Here is an 18,542-nt window from a genome sequence, read left to right as displayed (position 1 = left end):
CTTGATATGCAAATGCATGTGGTACCAATCAACAACAAATGAGCATAATAGGCTCTTCAACGTGTGAGCACAAAGGCTGCCGGGCCTAAAGCCCCCAACTTTAATGAGCACAAAGGCTGCCGGGCCTAAAGCCCCCAACTTTAATGAGCACAAAGGCTGCCGGGCCTAAAGCCCCCAACTTTAATGAGCACAAAGGCTGCCGGGCCTAAAGCCCCCAACTTTAATGAGTATGCAATGGACTCAAACTTCCAGCAACTTAGACGACATCATGAACGACTCATACGACTCATAATCATGGACAACTTCTTAATTTCTTGCAACATAGACCGACTCATGCAATCTCAAGACATTAAAGGTCAGCAGCAATGAACAGCAACAGATTTACAACATATAACAGTGTTGGAATATCTCAACATCATTAAAGAAATGGATTACATCAACATAAATATCATAAAAACATCATAACATTATTCATGCAACATTATTAATCATTTCAGTCATTTAAACAGACTTCTGTAACATCTAGAAACATTCTAAATCACCCTCATTCTTACTTCTAAGGTCAGCTCAAGACTATACGTGCGAAAGGATCGCATCGGGACAATTTTGGGCAACTAACAGCCTAACTCGCAGTTGCGAGTAACTTCACTCGCAATGGCGAGCAAAGTGTGCATTCTGGGTTCCTACGTATTTACTCGCAGTGGCGAGTTATTCTGCTCGCAGTTGCGAGCTTACAGGTCACTCGCAGTTGCGAGTTGCATTGCTCGCAGTTGCGAGTTCTGGGTTCTAGCTCGCAGATGCGAGTGTTCTTGCTCGCAGGTGCGAGCGATGAATGTCAGTACGGCCAGAAACCTAAAAATTCCAACTTTTCACTTAATCTCCTAATTCTAACCTCAATTCAACATCTAATTATCATCTTATGGTATAACTAAGTTCTGTACACTAATTTAGCATCAACCTAACATCTTTTCATGATTCAATCATCCAATTCGGTCTTAAACCTAATCCCCAATTCTCACCAAAACTTAACCTAATCATGCCAAATTCATCCTATAGAATCATACCCTTAATAGTAATGAAAATTAGTCTCACCCTTTCCTGATAATAGCAGAATCGCAGCTCTCCCTCTAGTTCTCCTCTTTTCTGACTTTTCTCCCTTTTTCTCCAAAAACGTACGTATTCTGTTTTCTAACTTTTGTTGTCTATTTATCTCTTCTAATTACTCTTATCACTACTAATTGCTCATCTCACATCACAGCCCAATTTTTCATATTTTTATTTTATTTATCAAATCTTATTTTATTTAATAATAAAATAAGTCATAACAACATAGCAACTTCACCACAACAAAATACTCCACATTATGCAGTTATAAATCATATAACCCACTCAACTTCATGAATCATAAAATTCACACATATCAATCATGAAAATCACGTAAATCATATATATAAATATATTTTTAAATAATCGAATAATTAAGACGGGCGTTACAACTCTCCCCAACTTATAGAATTTTCGTCCTCGAAAATTTACCTCAAGCAAACAACTCTGGATAAGACTCCATCATCTTACTCTCTAGCTCCCATGTCAGGCTTTCACCAGTCGTTCCACTCCAAACAACTCTCACTAGAGGTATCTCCTTGCCTCTCAACGTCTTCATCTTGCGATCATCAATCCTCAAGGGTAAGGTCTCCACCGTAAGGTTGTCTCTAACTTGCACATCATCACTCTGAATCACATGGGATGGGTCTGGAACATATTTCCTCAGCTGCGACACATGAAACACATCGTGCAAATTCGATAAATGCGGTGGTAAGCCAACTCTATAAGCCACCGTGCCAATTCTCTCGGATATCTGATAAGGACCAATAAACTTTGGAGTCAATTTCTTTGACTTCAATGCACGACCGACACCGGTCGTTGGAGTAACTCTCAAGAACACGTGGTCTCCCTCTTGAAACTCAAGGTCTTTCTTACGCTTATCATGGTAGCTCTTCTGTCGACTCTGCGACGCTTTCATCTTCTCTTGAATCATCTTCACCTTCTCAGTAGTCTGTTGAACAATTTCTGGTCCTAGAACCACACTTTCACCGGTCTCAAACCAACACAACGGAGTCCTACACCTCCGACCATACAAAGCCTCGAAAGGTGCCATCCCAATACTTGAATGATAGCTGTTATTATAAGTGAACTCTATCAACGGAAGATGACTATCCCAAGTTCCACCTTGCTCAAGTACACAAACTCTCAACAAGTCTTCGAGTGACTGAATCGTTCTTTCCGACTGACCATCTGTTTGAGGATGATAAGCCGAACTCAATCTCAACTTAGAGCCTAAAGCCTCTTGCAAACTCTTCCAAAATCTAGAAGTAAATCTTGGATCTCTATCTGACACGATGCTTGAAGGAACACCGTGCAATTTCACTATGTCTCGAATATAAATCTCTGCCAACTGAGCCACAGGAAAACTAATATTAATCGGAAGGAAATGTGCCGACTTCGTCAATCTGTCAACAATCACCCAAATAGCGTCATTTCCCTTAGGGGTATTCGGTAAACTTGTCACAAAATCCATGGATATACTATCCCATTTCCATTCTGGTACATCTAACGGTGTCATCAACCCAGCAGGTTTCTGATGCTCCACCTTCGACTTCTGACAAATCAAACAAGAGTACACAAATTGTGCCACATCACGTTTCAATCCTGACCACCAAAACAGCTTCTTTAAATCATGATACATCTTTGTAGCTCCCGGATGAATGCTCAAGCTACTCCTATGACTCTCTTCCAGAATCATCTTTTTTATCTCATCATTGTCTGGAATACAAATCCTACCTCGGAACCTCAACACACCTTGATCATCGACTTTAAAGTCACCATCTTCAGTTTGATTACTAGCAACCAACAAGTCCACAAACTTAACATCAACCTTCTGTGCATCTCTAATACTTTTCAAGAAATCGTTATCAATTTTCAGCATTCCTAACTTAACGCTCCGAGACGACATTTCACAAACTAAGCTCATATCTCTAAACTGTTCAAGTAACTCAAATTCCTTCACCATCATAGCAGACATATGTAAACTCTTCCTACTTAAGGCATCCGCAACAACATTAGCTTTACCCGGATGGTAATTCAAACTAAAGTCATAATCCTTCAACAATTCGAGCCACCGTCGCTGTCGCATATTCAATTCTTTCTGATCAAACAAATACTTCAAGCTCTTGTGATCACTAAACACCTCAAATCTCGAACCATACAAGTAATGTCTCCAAATCTTAAGGACAAATACGACTGCAGCTAACTCAAGGTCATGAGTAGGATAGTTTCGTTCATGAGTTCTCAACTGTCTTGATGCATAAGCAACAACTTTACCATCTTGCATAAGTACACCGCCTAAGCCCAATTTGGACGCATCACAATACACTGCAAAAGGTTCATCAGGTTTTGGCAAAATCAAAACTGGAGCCGTCGTCAAACGCTCCTTCAATTCATTAAAACTGTTCTCACAATGAACATCCCACACAAAGGTTTTACCTTTACACGTCAACTGTGTTAACGGAAGTGCCAACTTAGAAAATCCTTCTATAAATCTTCGATAGTATCCTGCCAAACCCAAAAAGCTTCTAATCTCTATAACCGATTTAGGAGTCTCCCATTGTGATACTGCTTCAACTTTAGATGGATCAACTGCAATACCACTACTAGAAATAACATGGCCCAGAAAACTTACCTCGTCCAACCAGAATTCACACTTGGACAATTTAGCATACAACTTCTTCTCTTTCAGCACTTGCAAAACAATTTTCAAATGTTCTGCATGTTCTTCTTCTGTCTTAGAGTAAATCAAAATATCATCGATGAACACAACCACAAAGCGATCCAAAAATGCATGGAAAATGCGATTCATATACTCCATAAACACGCCAGGCGCGTTACTCACACCAAAAGGCATCACCTTATATTCATAATGACCATATCGCGTCCTAAAGGCCGTCTTCTGCATATCTTCATCTTTTACTTTAATCTGATGATAACCCGACCTTAAATCAATCTTGCTGAACACACGTGCACCCACCAGCTGGTCCATCAAATCATCAATTCTAGGAAGTGGATATCTATTCTTTATAGTTACTTTATTCAGTTGTCGATAATCAATGCACAACCTCATACTTCCATCTTTCTTCTTAACCAACAATACCGGCGCTCCCCAAGGTGAAACACTCGGTCTAATGAACTTCTTATCTAGCAAATCCTCCAACTGTTTCTTCAACTCAGCCAACTCAGAAGCTGACATACGGTAAGGTGTCATAGACACAGGCTTCGTTCCCGGAACAAGGTCAATAGAAAATTCAACTTCTCTTTCCGGTGGTACATCAGGGATTTCATCAGGGAAAACTTCAGGAAAATCACACACCACTTGCAACTTATCAATCACTGCTTGATTCTCCAATGATAAGGATGCCATCAAGGAAAACATCAAGATCCCATCACGCTCCAATTGTTTCAGCTGCTTAGTAGACAAAAATTCTGCTCCACTTTCCTCTTCGGCAGAAGAGAAACGCACCGTTTTACTAAAACAGTTAATGAGAACATGGTTGTACTCTAACCAGTTCATACCAAGAATTACATCCATTCCACTCAGAGGCAGACAAACTAAATCAATCTCAAAATCACGATCAAACATAGACAAAGGACATCGTAAGCAAACAAGAGAAGTAGTCACCGAACCCTTAGCTGGAGTTTCGACGACCATTTCTCCACTCATATCAGTCACAGCAAGACCCAACTTAGAAGCACAATCAAAAGCAACAAAACAATGTGTAGCACCAGTATCAATAATAGCAACTAAAGGAGTATTGTTAATATAACAAGTACCTCTGATCAAACGATCCTCATTTTCAGTCTGAGTACCAGTCAAAGCAAACACTTTCCCTCTAGTCTGAGTCTTCTTCGGATTCGTACACTGAGACCCAATATGACCCTCTTCTTTGCAGTTAAAACACACAATGTCTGCATGCTTACACTCTGCAAGTGTATGTCCTTTACTGCCACAACGAAAGCACCGTTTAATATCCTTAGTACAAGCAGTACTCTTATGGCCTTTCTCGCCACAAGTGTAACAAACAACCTCAGCACCAGCATCCTTCTTATTAGACCTCCTCTCATCGTTAGCTCTTCCTTTTCCTTTGTCAGCAGGAGCACTGTAAGGCTTTGGGCGACTTTGTTGGCCCTTACCCCTCTTCTCACTCATAATCTTATAATGAGCTTTGCTGTCATCTTCATAGATTCTGCATCTGCTCACCAAAGCAGAAAAGTCACGGATTTGTTGGTAACCAATGGCTCGCTTAATATCAGCACGCAAACCATTCTCAAACTTGATACACTTGGAGAACTCAGCATTGTCCCCCGTGTAGTGTGGATAGAACTGAGCCAGCTCCACAAACTTTGCTGCATACTCCGTCACCGACATGTTTCCTTGCTTTAGCTCAAGGAACTCGATCTCTTTTCTCCCGCGAACATCCTCAGGAAAATATCTGTTTAGGAATTCTCTCTTAAACACAACCCAAGTAATAACTGCATCATCCTGCTCTAGGGTAGGTTGGAGGCTCACCCACCAGTCATCAGCTTCCTCAGCCAGCATATGCGTTCCAAAACGCACCTTCTGATCATCAGTACATTGCATAACTCTGAAAATTCTCTCAACCTCCTTGAGCCACGTCTGTGCTCCATCAGGGTCGTACCTTCCTTTGAAGGTAGGAGGATGATTTCTCAGAAAGGTCTCCAACATTCTCACATCAGCATTCGCACCAGCACCAGCATTTGGATGTTGTCCCACAGCTTGGGCCACAGCTTCCAAAGCAGCAGCAATCGCAGCATCATTTCTTCCAGCCATTCTAGTCCTCTTATAGCAAATAAGATTCGCAGCCTTCAGGTCTCTTCTCTGCACAACACACAACGTTTAGAATATCATAATAGTGGTATTCCAACTGCTAAGGACACAACTCGACTCACTACTTGGCCGGACGGACCGACCTGCTCTGATACCAATTGTAACACCCCGTTTTCCCAACATAAAAATTTCATTTAAAAATCAGAGTATTTTGATCACAACGGAATGTCACATACTTCATTCGAATCATAAAATGGATAATAATGATTATCTTTCAAATTCAACATCATGAAATATCTTAAACTATTGCAGCGGAAAATAGTTTAACATTTTAAAGTCTTGGCACGCAGGCCTTATTGGAAAATCTCATAAATTAGTTCATAAAAGAGACACGTAAGGAATAGAAGTAAAAGCAAGCCCCCATCCCGTTACGTATCAGAGCACCTAGACACCGACTGAGGAGTCCACTCACGAACGCCTCTAATCTTTATTACCTGCACATTACCCACGGTCGAGGCAACATATACGCAGAAGGGGTGAGATTTCATAATCAATACATTAAGCATATAATCCAATAAAATGCATTTAACAACTTAAACATTAATAACATATCAACAATTAACAATCAGTATATTTTTCATTTCATAACAATACGATCATCAAATATCATTACTAATTTTCATCACAAATCATAATCAACTTAACACTCAGCTTGACGACACAACTCATCTTTGACCATGCAACTCTATCAACTCAACATCAACTCGACAACACAACTCATCTTAGACCATGCAACTCTATCAACTCAACAACAACTTGACAACTTAACATCATGAACTTCTTGATATGCAAATGCATGTGGTACCAATCAACAACAAATGAGCATAATAGGCTCTTCAACGTGTGAGCACAAAGGCTGCCGGGCCTAAAGCCCCCAACTTTAATGAGCACAAAGGCTGCCGGGCCTAAAGCCCCCAACTTTAATGAGCACAAAGGCTGCCGGGCCTAAAGCCCCCAACTTTAATGAGTATGCAATGGACTCAAACTTCCAGCAACTTAGACGACATCATGAACGACTCATACGACTCATAATCATGGACAACTTCTTAATTTCTTGCAACATAGACCGACTCATGCAATCTCAAGACATTAAAGGTCAGCAGCAATGAACAGCAACAGATTTACAACATATAACAGTGTTGGAATATCTCAACATCATTAAAGAAATGGATTACATCAACATAAATATCATAAAAACATCATAACATTATTCATGCAACATTATTAATCATTTCAGTCATTTAAACAGACTTCTGTAACATCTAGAAACATTCTAAATCACCCTCATTCTTACTTCTAAGGTCAGCTCAAGACTATACGTGCGAAAGGATCGCATCGGGACAATTTTGGGCAACTAACAGCCTAACTCGCAGTTGCGAGTAACTTCACTCGCAATGGCGAGCAAAGTGTGCATTCTGGGTTCCTACGTATTTACTCGCAGTGGCGAGTTATTCTGCTCGCAGTTGCGAGCTTACAGGTCACTCGCAGTTGCGAGTTGCATTGCTCGCAGTTGCGAGTTCTGGGTTCTAGCTCGCAGATGCGAGTGTTCTTGCTCGCAGGTGCGAGCGATGAATGTCAGTACGGCCAGAAACCTAAAAATTCCAACTTTTCACTTAATCTCCTAATTCTAACCTCAATTCAACATCTAATTATCATCTTATGGTATAACTAAGTTCTGTACACTAATTTAGCATCAACCTAACATCTTTTCATGATTCAATCATCCAATTCGGTCTTAAACCTAATCCCCAATTCTCACCAAAACTTAACCTAATCATGCCAAATTCATCCTATAGAATCATACCCTTAATAGTAATGAAAATTAGTCTCACCCTTACCTGATAATAGCAGAATCGCAGCTCTCCCTCTAGTTCTCCTCTTTTCTGACTTTTCTCCCTTTTTCTCCAAAAACGTACGTATTCTGTTTTCTAACTTTTGTTGTCTATTTATCTCTTCTAATTACTCTTATCACTACTAATTGCTCATCTCACATCACAGCCCAATTTTTCATATTTTTATTTTATTTATCAAATCTTATTTTATTTAATAATAAAATAAGTCATAACAACATAGCAACTTCACCACAACAAAATACTCCACATTATGCAGTTATAAATCATATAACCCACTCAACTTCATGAATCATAAAATTCACACATATCAATCATGAAAATCACGTAAATCATATATATAAATATATTTTTAAATAATCGAATAATTAAGACGGGCGTTACAGGTGGTTGTCACAAAAGTTGTTGATTTTTGGTTGTTAGAATATCATTGCTCTATTCAATAATATGACATTTTGGTTGGTTAATTGATTAATTAATAAAACTTGCATATTATGGTTAATAGATTAATTAATTTAATCGATTAAAATCAATTTTACAATGACATCTAATATTCCAATAGAACTTCATTAACATGCCATGCAACTAAATTAAATTTTTTATAGTATAAAATTCAAACATTGATGGTATCATCGATGTATTGCAATTGAACAGGCTCCAAAGACTTATATGCCTATAAAAATAAGACATTTAATAGATTTAAATTATAAAACAAGTATAAATAAAAAAATATTTATAATTTGAAAGAGTTATTTCAAATAATTATCATATAAAACTAAAGTCTCAAATATTTGTTTACCTCTTGATCCTCTTCTGTCAATAGATCACTAAGACTGAGATTCTCCAAAAACTACACAACAATAATTTAACAAAATAAAAGTAAAAAACCAAATTACAAACTTCAACAGAAGATAAGCTCACAACATATAACTAGAAAAAATGATATTTTTCTTCGTTTCATCTTTGTTATCCTTGTACAACTCGATACAATGCATGTTGAAATCAATCTTAGTTGTCGTCTCAACATCTATCTCCTTTTTATGTGCCTAAAACAATAATTGTCATAATTAAATTAAATAAAAAAACCTAAACACTCGTGTAGAAAAAGTGATGAGAAACTTATTGCTCATATACATACCACTGTTATGGTATTCTAAACAAATTGCTCGGTCTGTTCGATTTGGTTATAACTCATCTTCCTTTTGTTATAGCTTCCATGATCTATATAAATGATCCAAAAACATAAAAAATAACCAGAAAGTGCCAACACAAAGGAAATTCAATAAAAAGATTGCAGTTGTTTCAATATTGTGATTTTATCAAAAAGATAAAAAGAATCGAAAATGAAGAAGGACCACCAATTAAAAACAAAAACATAAAGAGAAATAAAAAATTTCATGTATATTATTTTGTTACAACTTACGAAACATGGAGGCGTTTAGAATACAAAAGTGCATCTTTTTGTGTATGGTGCACAAAAAAATAAGGAAAATGCTTTATTTGACGACAGAAACCATGCACGAGAAACCCACGAAGTTATTACCATCCTTGGTTGTTTTTCTTTCCATTAACTAATTATATTCTCTCACCCCATGTTTTCCTTTCCACCGCTTGATGTCCACAAATTCCGCTCGTTAGCTTTCGTCTCGTACTATCCAGCACTACTGAAAAAATAAATACCTGAAATTGGCTATAAACCGGTTTGTGTTAATTAGGATATTCATCCCATATTTTAATTTAATAGTTATATCGACCTAACACAACCATTTCGATAAATACAAATTTACCCCAAATGATTATCATCTTTAAACAATTTACATATTGAGAAACAAACCCAGAAACATTAAATTTCATATGAACATCATCATATAAGAAATAACGAGACGCATATGATGTTGTTGTTGTTGTGTTAACAGTAGGATCTGTATGAATATCTCTTTATTAACAAAATACTATTAGGACATAATGCTTCTACAAGCATTATCTCACTCTTGCTTAAATGTGAGTTTCATTGCATATTTTTTTTTGTCAAGTAACTTAGTGGCTGGAAATTCACCTTTAAGGTAAATAAGTGAGGTGTTATGAAGTTCGAACTCCGACTCTTGCATATATTATATAATAGCTCAAACAACTGAGTTAAGCACGTGAAACTGTTTTATTGCATACTTTATTGATAAGTTTGAAAAAAAATATTGTTTAAACAAATTAATTATTGTTGAAATGTAATAAATGTAAAGTTATTAGTAAAACTCATCTAATAGTTTTTTTTAGAGTTGTTGAGTTGATGGTAGGGTTGGAAATGAGTCGATTCCAACTTGTTTGAGTTCAACTTGATAAAAATTGGTTCAACTCAATTCAATTCGAGTTTAAAACAAATATTTTTCAACTCGAGTTCGGCTCGTTTAAAGTTCATGAACAGGTCAATTCGAAATCTCTCATAATATTTTTTAACCCTAAGATTAGGAGTAAATAGTCAAAGACCCCCTCGAAATTGCAAGGTTCATCAATTACCCCACTGTAGTTAACGAAACATCAATTACCCCCCTGAAATTGTTAAACGTTAGTCAATTACCCCCCTCCGTTAATTTCCTCCATCCAACATGCTGATGTGGCAGTTAACTGCCCACGTGGCACTGCCACATGGTCAGAAAAGGCATGCCACGTCAGAGGGGGGTAATTGACTATATTTTTTAATTTTTTTTTTGAAAAAATTTATTTTATTTTTTTGAAAAAAAAACTGATTTTTTTTTGAAAAAAATCTGATTTTTTTTCTTTTCAAAATCAACATTTGTGCCACCCACGGACCTTGCAAATATCCCCCTGAAATTTAACATTAATGTACAAATACCCCCTCAAATTTAAAATTTATGTAGCAAATACCCCATAAAATTTATAACTTATATGCTTATATCCTCTCCAAACTTAAAACTTATATGCAAATTACACCTTGAATCATAAAACTTTGATGGTAAATTAAAACTTATTCATAATCTATAATTTACTATATCTCTAATATAAAAAAATCACAACTTTAAAATAAAACTGACATGTGGATCATAACAGATCACCTATTAGAATTCTGGAGGCCAAACACAACGTTTACTGTGCAATCATTGGGGAGAAAGTGTGCATGAAGATTGACGATGGTTCATGGAGCCCAATTGGGAGGGAATGGACACTCAACAAGTGGTCATAACTATGTTGTGGACACTCAACATGCTGATGAGGAAACAATAGCTGCTTGTTTCTCTAATGTGTAACAATAAAACAAACATGTTTATTTTATTTTAAAGTTGTGATTTTTTTCTTTTTTATTGTAATTAGAGATATAGTAAATTATATATTTTGAATAAGTTTTACTTTACCATCAAAGTTTTATGATTCAAGGTGTAACTTACATATAAGTTTTAACTTTGGAGAGAATATTTGCATATAAGTTATAAATTTCATGGGGTATTTGCTACATAAATTTTAAATTTAAGGGGGTATTTGCACATTAATGTTAAATTTCAGGGGGATATTTGCAAGGTCCGTGGGTGGCACAAATGTTGATTTTGAAAAGAAAAAAAAAATAGTTTTTTTTCAAAAAAAAATCAGCTTTTTTTCAAAAAAAATCAGATCAAAAAAAATAATCAAAAAAAAAAAATTAAATTTTTTCAAAAAAAAATTAAAAAATATAGTCAATTACCCCCTCTGACGTGGCATGCCTTTTCTGACCATGTGGCAGTGTCAAGTGGGCAGTTAACTGCCACATCAACATGTTGGATGGAGGAAATTAACGGAGGGGGATAATTGACTAAGTTTAACAATTTCAGGGGATAATTGATGTTTCGTTAACAACAAGGGGGTAATTGATGAACCTTGCAATTTCGAGGGATCCTTGGCTATTTACATCTTAGGGACAATGACAACGTGGCAATTATGGGTAATGACAAAACGGTTAAGAAAAAGGGTAGACTATTCATCAATGGTGCAAGGTCTCCATCACCAAAACCCATTCTTGTTCTCATTTTTTCTTCACTCACTCACCACCTTTTCTACTACTCCATTTTCTTTTGGTCCCATTTCTTAATTTATTTGTCCCTATTTCAAATTTCTACTCCAACACACAACCACTCAATTTTCAAAACAAAAACACAATTTTCTCTTTCTCCAACCCATCAAATAAAAATCACAACTTTCCTCAACCCAAATCTACACTTGTCTCTTTCTACTTCTTCACATTCTTCTTTAGAAAAAATGTGTATCTCTCTGTGATCTTTCAGAAAATTCAACTTCATCATGAATCAAAGAGAGTTGATACGTTTCAAGATATGTGTAAGAGAGTTCATGATTGGGGTTTCAGAACTAACTGTAGAATTCTTAAAAGGTTGCAGAGACATAGTGAAACAAAGTATAGTGAATGAAGATTCTTTCATTGTTAAGAAATTTGGAAAGATTGGGAAGAGAGTGAGAAAACCTTGTGAGAAATTGTTGAACAAATTGAGTTACTTTAATGAGTATTTGCCAGAAGATAAAGACCCACTTCATGCTTGGTTTGTCATCTTGTTCGTTTCTTTACTTGCTTTCTCAGGTTAATTTCAATGACCCATGTTTCTTTTTTTTGGGTGTTTATAGTTACATATCATAAAAATTTAATCTTTTTTACTTTTTTTGAAGTTGTGGATTCTTAATTAATGTTATACTTGAGTTCAATTTGTATTTCTTGATGATGAGTTTTTGTATTAGGAATAGGTTAATGTATGTATGGTTTTAAATTGTGGGTGTTGTTATGCTGCATATCTTGATATTGTCACAAAATGGGGTTGCAATTGCAGACTAGTTTAGAACTAAGAATGTAGGTTATAAATCGAGATCATAATTGTACTCCCATGTTTAACTTCAATGCCACATGTTTCCTTTTTTGGGGGGTTTTTGAATAAATTTCATATATATTTTTTTTTTTTTAAGTTATGGATTCATAATTGATATTATAGTTGAACCCACTTGGATTGGTCCGGTGGTGTTGGCTTTTGACCTTGGAGTGTGCTCTTCTCAAGGTCTCGGGTTCGATTATCCCCATGCCAAATTCGGTGGGCTAGTTTGGCTTCTTAAAAAGAAAATGTTATAGTTGAATTCAATTGACCTTCCCTGGTTTTGAGGGATTGTATTAGGAATAGGTCAATGTAGGCATGGTTCTAAATTGCGGCTGTGGTTGCAATTATGCTGCAAATTAGAGCAAAATGTGGATAAATGAGGCCCAAATTGTAGTTGTGATGCCGAGGTGAAGACCTCCAAAAAATTTATATTGCAGCCACAATTGCAGTTGTAGACTGTAATTTAAAACTATGAATGCAGGTTTTAAATTGAGGCTGCGCCTGCCCCTGTCTGACTTTAGTGGTTGATCTAGCCTCAATTGCATTCACATTGTGGTTGTTGAGACATTATGAGTAGGGTCGGTCTAGGTTGTCGCTGACCATTTTCTGAAACCCTAATTGTCAATGTTTTATGCTGGAATGCTAGAAAGAATTCTTGTATTGTGTTTTTAGGTGGTTTTGTTCGTTTATGTTGTATGTGTTATAGCTAGTCTGCTCAATACCTGGTTGACATGATTTGGTTGATTTATTTGCAGCTTTGTATGTAAATTTTGAGTATGATCAATCTGCCCCACTTGAGAAGCAAGTATTTTTGCATCCTGCTAGTGCTACCCGCATTATGCTTCCGGATGGAAGATACATGGCATACAAGGAGCAAGGTGTTTCGGCTGACAGAGCAAGATTTTCGATTATTGCTCCTCATACTTTCCTTTCCTCTCCTCTCGGCTTGCAGGTTGTTTGAACTTTAAAGCTTCAATTGTATGTTTTCAAGTTTTTGTTTCCACCCTTAGTTTGAGGCATTGTTGAATATTTTGCTTTTGAATTTGCGTTTGAAATTAGGAATTCCTGGTGTTAAAGATTCACTGATGGAAGAGTTTGGCGTTCACTTGATTACTTATGATCTGCCTGGTTTTGGTGAGAGCGGTCCTCATCCCAAACGAAATCTGGAATCGTCAGCAATAGATATGTCGTTTTTAGCTGATGCTCTTGGTGTTGACAAGTTTTGGATCATTGGTTACTCAAGTGGAAGCAAGCATGCTTGGGCTGCGCTTAGATACATACCTGATAGACTTGCAGGTATTAATAGTTCTTTTTTTTGTCTTATAACTGTATTTTTTTTATTTACTTACATGCAACTTTTAACTTGACAAAATTTGGAACTTTCATAGTCACTCTTCTGTTCACTTACCTTTTGAATGACAACTATCATGCTCATATGTTTTAGTGTACTTCATTAAATTTAGTTTAGGACTTCTGCTCTTTTATCGTAACTAAAACACATGTATAACTTGTTTAGAGTGAGTTAACGGTAAGTTTGTATATAAATGTTGAATAGTATATTTGTGTCACATCAATAGAACAGGTTTTTTCAGTGAGAATAAGTGTCTGGTGTTTGACACATGACAGTGTCTGACACGTGTGATGACATTCAATCACTTCTATTTCTCAATTTATTACCGGTCTCTACGTGTCAGTGTCATATCGCGTCTGGTGTCAGTGTATATTTCAGTGCTTCATACATACTAGTGTGCCAAACAGCATATAAGTGATCTGTCAGATGTTGTGTATTAACTTTCAGGTGCTGCCATGTTTGCCCCCATGGTGAACCCATATGATCCTTTGATGACAAACGAAGAGAGACGAAGAACCTGGAACAAATGGACGCGAAAAAGAAAATTGATGTACTTCTTAGCTCGAAGCTTTCCTAGACTTCTTGGTTTCTTCTATCAGCGAAGTTTCTTATCAGGGAAGCATGGTCAGATTGACAGGTGGCTGTCTTTATCTCTTGGAAAGAGGGTAAGGAAGCCTTGCTTATCTCTTTTTTTGTCTCTTAGTCGACATGTCCATATATGGCTTATACCATCCTGCATTTCTATCTATGTACATTCATGTCTATCGCGTTAACCCTAGTTAGATGGATGCTGATAAGAATTTATGGATTGAAATTACAGAACCCAACTCAATGGTTCAGCTAATTACGTGTAATGTAAAATCTGTGTTTACAAAAGTTGGTTCCGAGGGCATAGGCTATCCCAAGAGTTTTAAATATTTTACAGATCTCATTGCCTTTTTCAGGACAAAGCACTGATGGAAGATCCAATCTATGAGGATTTCTGGCAAAGGGATGTGGAAGAATCAATTAGGCAAGGAAATGCGAAACCCTTTGTGGAGGAAGCTGCTTTGCAGGTCTCGAATTGGGGTTTCAGCCTTTTAGACCTCAAGTTGCAGAAACGAAAATACAAAAGGAATGTGCTTAATTGGCTTAAGGCAATTTTCACTGAAACTCAGGAGTATACGGGATTTCTCGGTCCAATACACATATGGCAAGTGAGTGCATCGCTGTTTTGATCCTTCTGCGTGCATTTCCATAACATAACAAATTTTAACACAAATCAGCAATGACAATGTGCCAAATTGCAAATATGAAAATATTAGCTTTTATAGGGTATACGACAAGTAATCTGCATAAAATTGTTACTGATATACATATAGAAATTACTAGACAAATACTGCACTACATTCCTTGAGAGTTACTTTTTTACAACTCCAATTTTTAAACTCATTTTAGACCTGTCATATTTCTCTCTTCTTATTCCATAAATCCGCTCATTACCATCTCCTTCCCCTTCCCTCAGCGGTGTAAAATTCTTTTAAGTTCTCATAGGTAAGAAGCATACAGCTCAATTGAGGATCTCGATTCTCTGCTGTCAGGGAATCCCTGGTCATGCCGTTAGCAAGCCTGGACAGTCCTATTAAGATTGGACGGTTAAATTTTTGACTTAATTCTTTATTAAATCTCTCCAAATCTGATTTACCAAGCTTAAATCAGACGGTCTGCATTTGGTGTCAACATGACTATTAAGATTTCTTGACTACAAATAATCTGGAACCCTCTATCGCTCACGCACATGAAAAGAAAACATTGAATAGTTGACTACAGTTAAATCAATAAACAAGACGGTCTAGATTTTCTGTATACGTGACTATACAGATTTCACGATCGTAAAGAATCTAGATCCCTCTATGTTTGTTTGTATGTATGCTCTAATTCAATTTGCTTTCTGGGATTGAAAATATAAACTTATTGCAGTACAATTGTTGACAGGGAATGGATGACAAAGTGGTTCCCCCGTCAATGACTGATTTTGTGCATCGCGTACTACCTGGAGCTGCAGTACACAAACTCCCATATGAAGGCCATTTCACATATATATACTTTTGTGATGAATGCCACAGACAGATATTTACTACACTTTTTGGAACCCCGCAAGGCCCTCTCAGCCTCAGCATTTCTTTAGAAGTAGATCCAATTACCCTAGAAGCCAACGTTGAACTTGAACAGCAAGAAGTAGTAGCAAGTAGTGGTGATTATGCCACTGATTAGAAGTACACACAACATGATAAATTGCTATTTGTTTTTCCCGTTGTTCTGGCCAATATCATCACAAATTATATGATGTGTATATACAAATATAGTTGAGCTTCATCTCCGATGGAGCAGCATAGGAAAGAATAAAATCAGTGTTTCCGCCCCTGTTTTTGGGCTATTGAACTAGTCTGATATGACAACAATTGGAGTTCATATGAGATTCTGAACCATTTCATTTAAAAAATGATTTAATCCAAAAATATTTTTGTTTTCTTTGTCATGATGAGAATTGAGAGCAATTGTGCAGTTATTAGTTAATGTATGATTTTTGTTCTTGGATCTATGACTTTAGCAATTGTTACAGCAAGATTATCATTATGACGGAAATGAATAATATCATGATACCCCCATGATTATTTTTGTTGCACACATTTTCTCTGCTTTGGAGTATTGACTACTTGCAAGTATCATGATGGACTTGTCATCATTTTTCTTCACACACCTGAGAGCAGAATAATTGCCTTAATAACTCCTCTTATCTATTTGAATGCTAAGAAAAGAAGGTTTGAGTGTAGAGAAAGCCTGCCTCCATTCTCTTATTTTTACCAAATTTTCATGGAAAATGCTAACAAGTATCCTTTAGACATTGTTTAAGGAATACAAAAAGTAATTTTTGCATAAAAAGTAATTTGACTTTATTTCCAAGACAAAGTTTCCGTTTATGTATTCTTTAAAGAATGTATTTTGAGCACTTGTTAGTATGTCCTAATTTTTATCACACAATGAATGGATGACAAATTTTACAACAAGTTTGCTTTAACTCATGAATGCTTCATTCTAAAACTCAACAGTTAAAAAATGTTTTATCTAATATGTTAACGAACAAGCCATATTTAGGTTGAGTTTTGTTTAAAAAATAGATTTTTTTTAAAAAAAAAAAAATCTAAGAAAGAGATATCTAAGACAAAATATAATAGATGTATGTGATTGAAAATTTAGAAGACGTGTTATATTTTTGTGTTGGTCATATCAGGTGGAAAGGCACTACGACGAATGCTCGTGTTTTGAGTTTTGACCAAGCTCGTAGGGTTTGAACAAAATTTTAGAGAAAAAAAGGAAGGATTTACTTTGAAAGAAAATATGTGAGGATTTACTTTTAGAGGTAATATAAAGTATAAACAACTAAATTTAGTATAACACTACCATTTATTTTTTTTCCACAATGATCAAGCCTCAGTCCAAATAAACATTTTTTTTAGTTGATATGAAAAAACATAAAAAGGATACAGTTTGCTTCAATAATATTGTTTTGAATTGATTCAATACTTGCTTACAATAATTAATTAACAAAGAAAATTAATTTTCATCAAATTATACATTCAATCATGACAAAAAAAGGAAAATAACTCACGATTAGACTCTCAACTCAACCCATAAACCCGTTCCTTTTTTCTTGAATTTTTTCACTCTCTTATGTTTCTATTTCAACTATTCTTAAAGCTTATCACTTCAATTCTTAAAGGAAAGAAATTTTGGTGATACGACATTCACTAGTAGGTAAGAGAAACATATAAAATATTATTCAAAACAGATATCAAACTTGGATAATTGTCCTTAAAAAAAACTTGGGTAATTGTGATCGATAATTTCATGTTGAACTTTTTTTTTAAAATTGATGATTTTAATTCATAAATTTAAGTGTCACAAATATTATTAGTTAATTAAATATAATATAAAAATATAATTAATGTATTATTAATTTTAAATTTAAAAGTCAGTTTTTAACATTAGATAAACCACACAAAATTGATTTTATCTTATTCTCATTAATTAAATATGATTCTTGAACTCATGCATTTCAATCACAAAGAACGACCTTAATTACATGCACGACACCATCAATATATTTCGCAAAGAATACATATTTTTTTTAGGGAATATTTTGCAAAGAATACATATTGTTTCCATTCCTCATGTATTAAATACGACTCTTGAAGTCATGATTGTTGTGTGAGAATGAATGTTATATGTTAGAATTACAAAGTGAGTGTAAATTTTAACTATGTTATATATCAAATAACTAATATTTTTGAAATAATTGCATAAATATTTGTAACACTATATTATATTATGGACGAAATATAAAATACATTTGTTACCATTTTGAACTTAGACGGGAAACATCATCAATATGATTTATTTGTTTTGTCTCTTATTTGTCTTCATATATTCTTTTGTATTTTATCTTTTTATTTTTTTTATTGCTCTTACATATTGCGTAAAAATAG

General features: G+C 35.5%; 1 protein-coding gene and 1 long non-coding RNA gene across 2 annotated transcripts; one reads left to right on the top strand and one right to left on the bottom strand.

Annotated features, from left to right (window-relative positions):
* Positions 1–8,251: 8,251 nt before the first annotated feature.
* LOC146930483 (uncharacterized) lies at positions 8,252–9,329 on the bottom strand. Its single transcript, XR_015008336.1, has 3 exons — positions 8,948–9,329; positions 8,731–8,855; positions 8,252–8,659 (listed from the first exon to the last, which is right to left on the bottom strand). It is a non-coding gene; the product is annotated as an uncharacterized LOC146930483 (long non-coding RNA).
* Positions 9,330–12,005: 2,676 nt separating this feature from the next.
* Positions 12,006–16,534, top strand: LOC146930482 (uncharacterized). The gene is made up of 6 exons (XM_085702008.1): positions 12,006–12,382; positions 13,421–13,609; positions 13,725–13,961; positions 14,464–14,681; positions 14,961–15,212; positions 15,991–16,534. The coding sequence occupies exons 1-6, from the start codon at positions 12,091–12,093 to the stop codon at positions 16,267–16,269; spliced, it is 1,467 nt and encodes a 488-aa protein (XP_085558134.1). The 5' UTR covers positions 12,006–12,090; the 3' UTR covers positions 16,270–16,534.
* The last annotated feature ends 2,008 nt before the right edge of the window (positions 16,535–18,542 follow it).

Source organism: Medicago sativa, chromosome 4, assembly GCF_051527215.1.
Source record: "Medicago sativa cultivar Bolivia chromosome 4, Bolivia_mono, whole genome shotgun sequence".
Lineage (NCBI taxonomy): Eukaryota > Viridiplantae > Streptophyta > Magnoliopsida > Fabales > Fabaceae > Medicago > Medicago sativa.
This window is presented reverse-complemented; position numbering and strand designations above follow the sequence as displayed.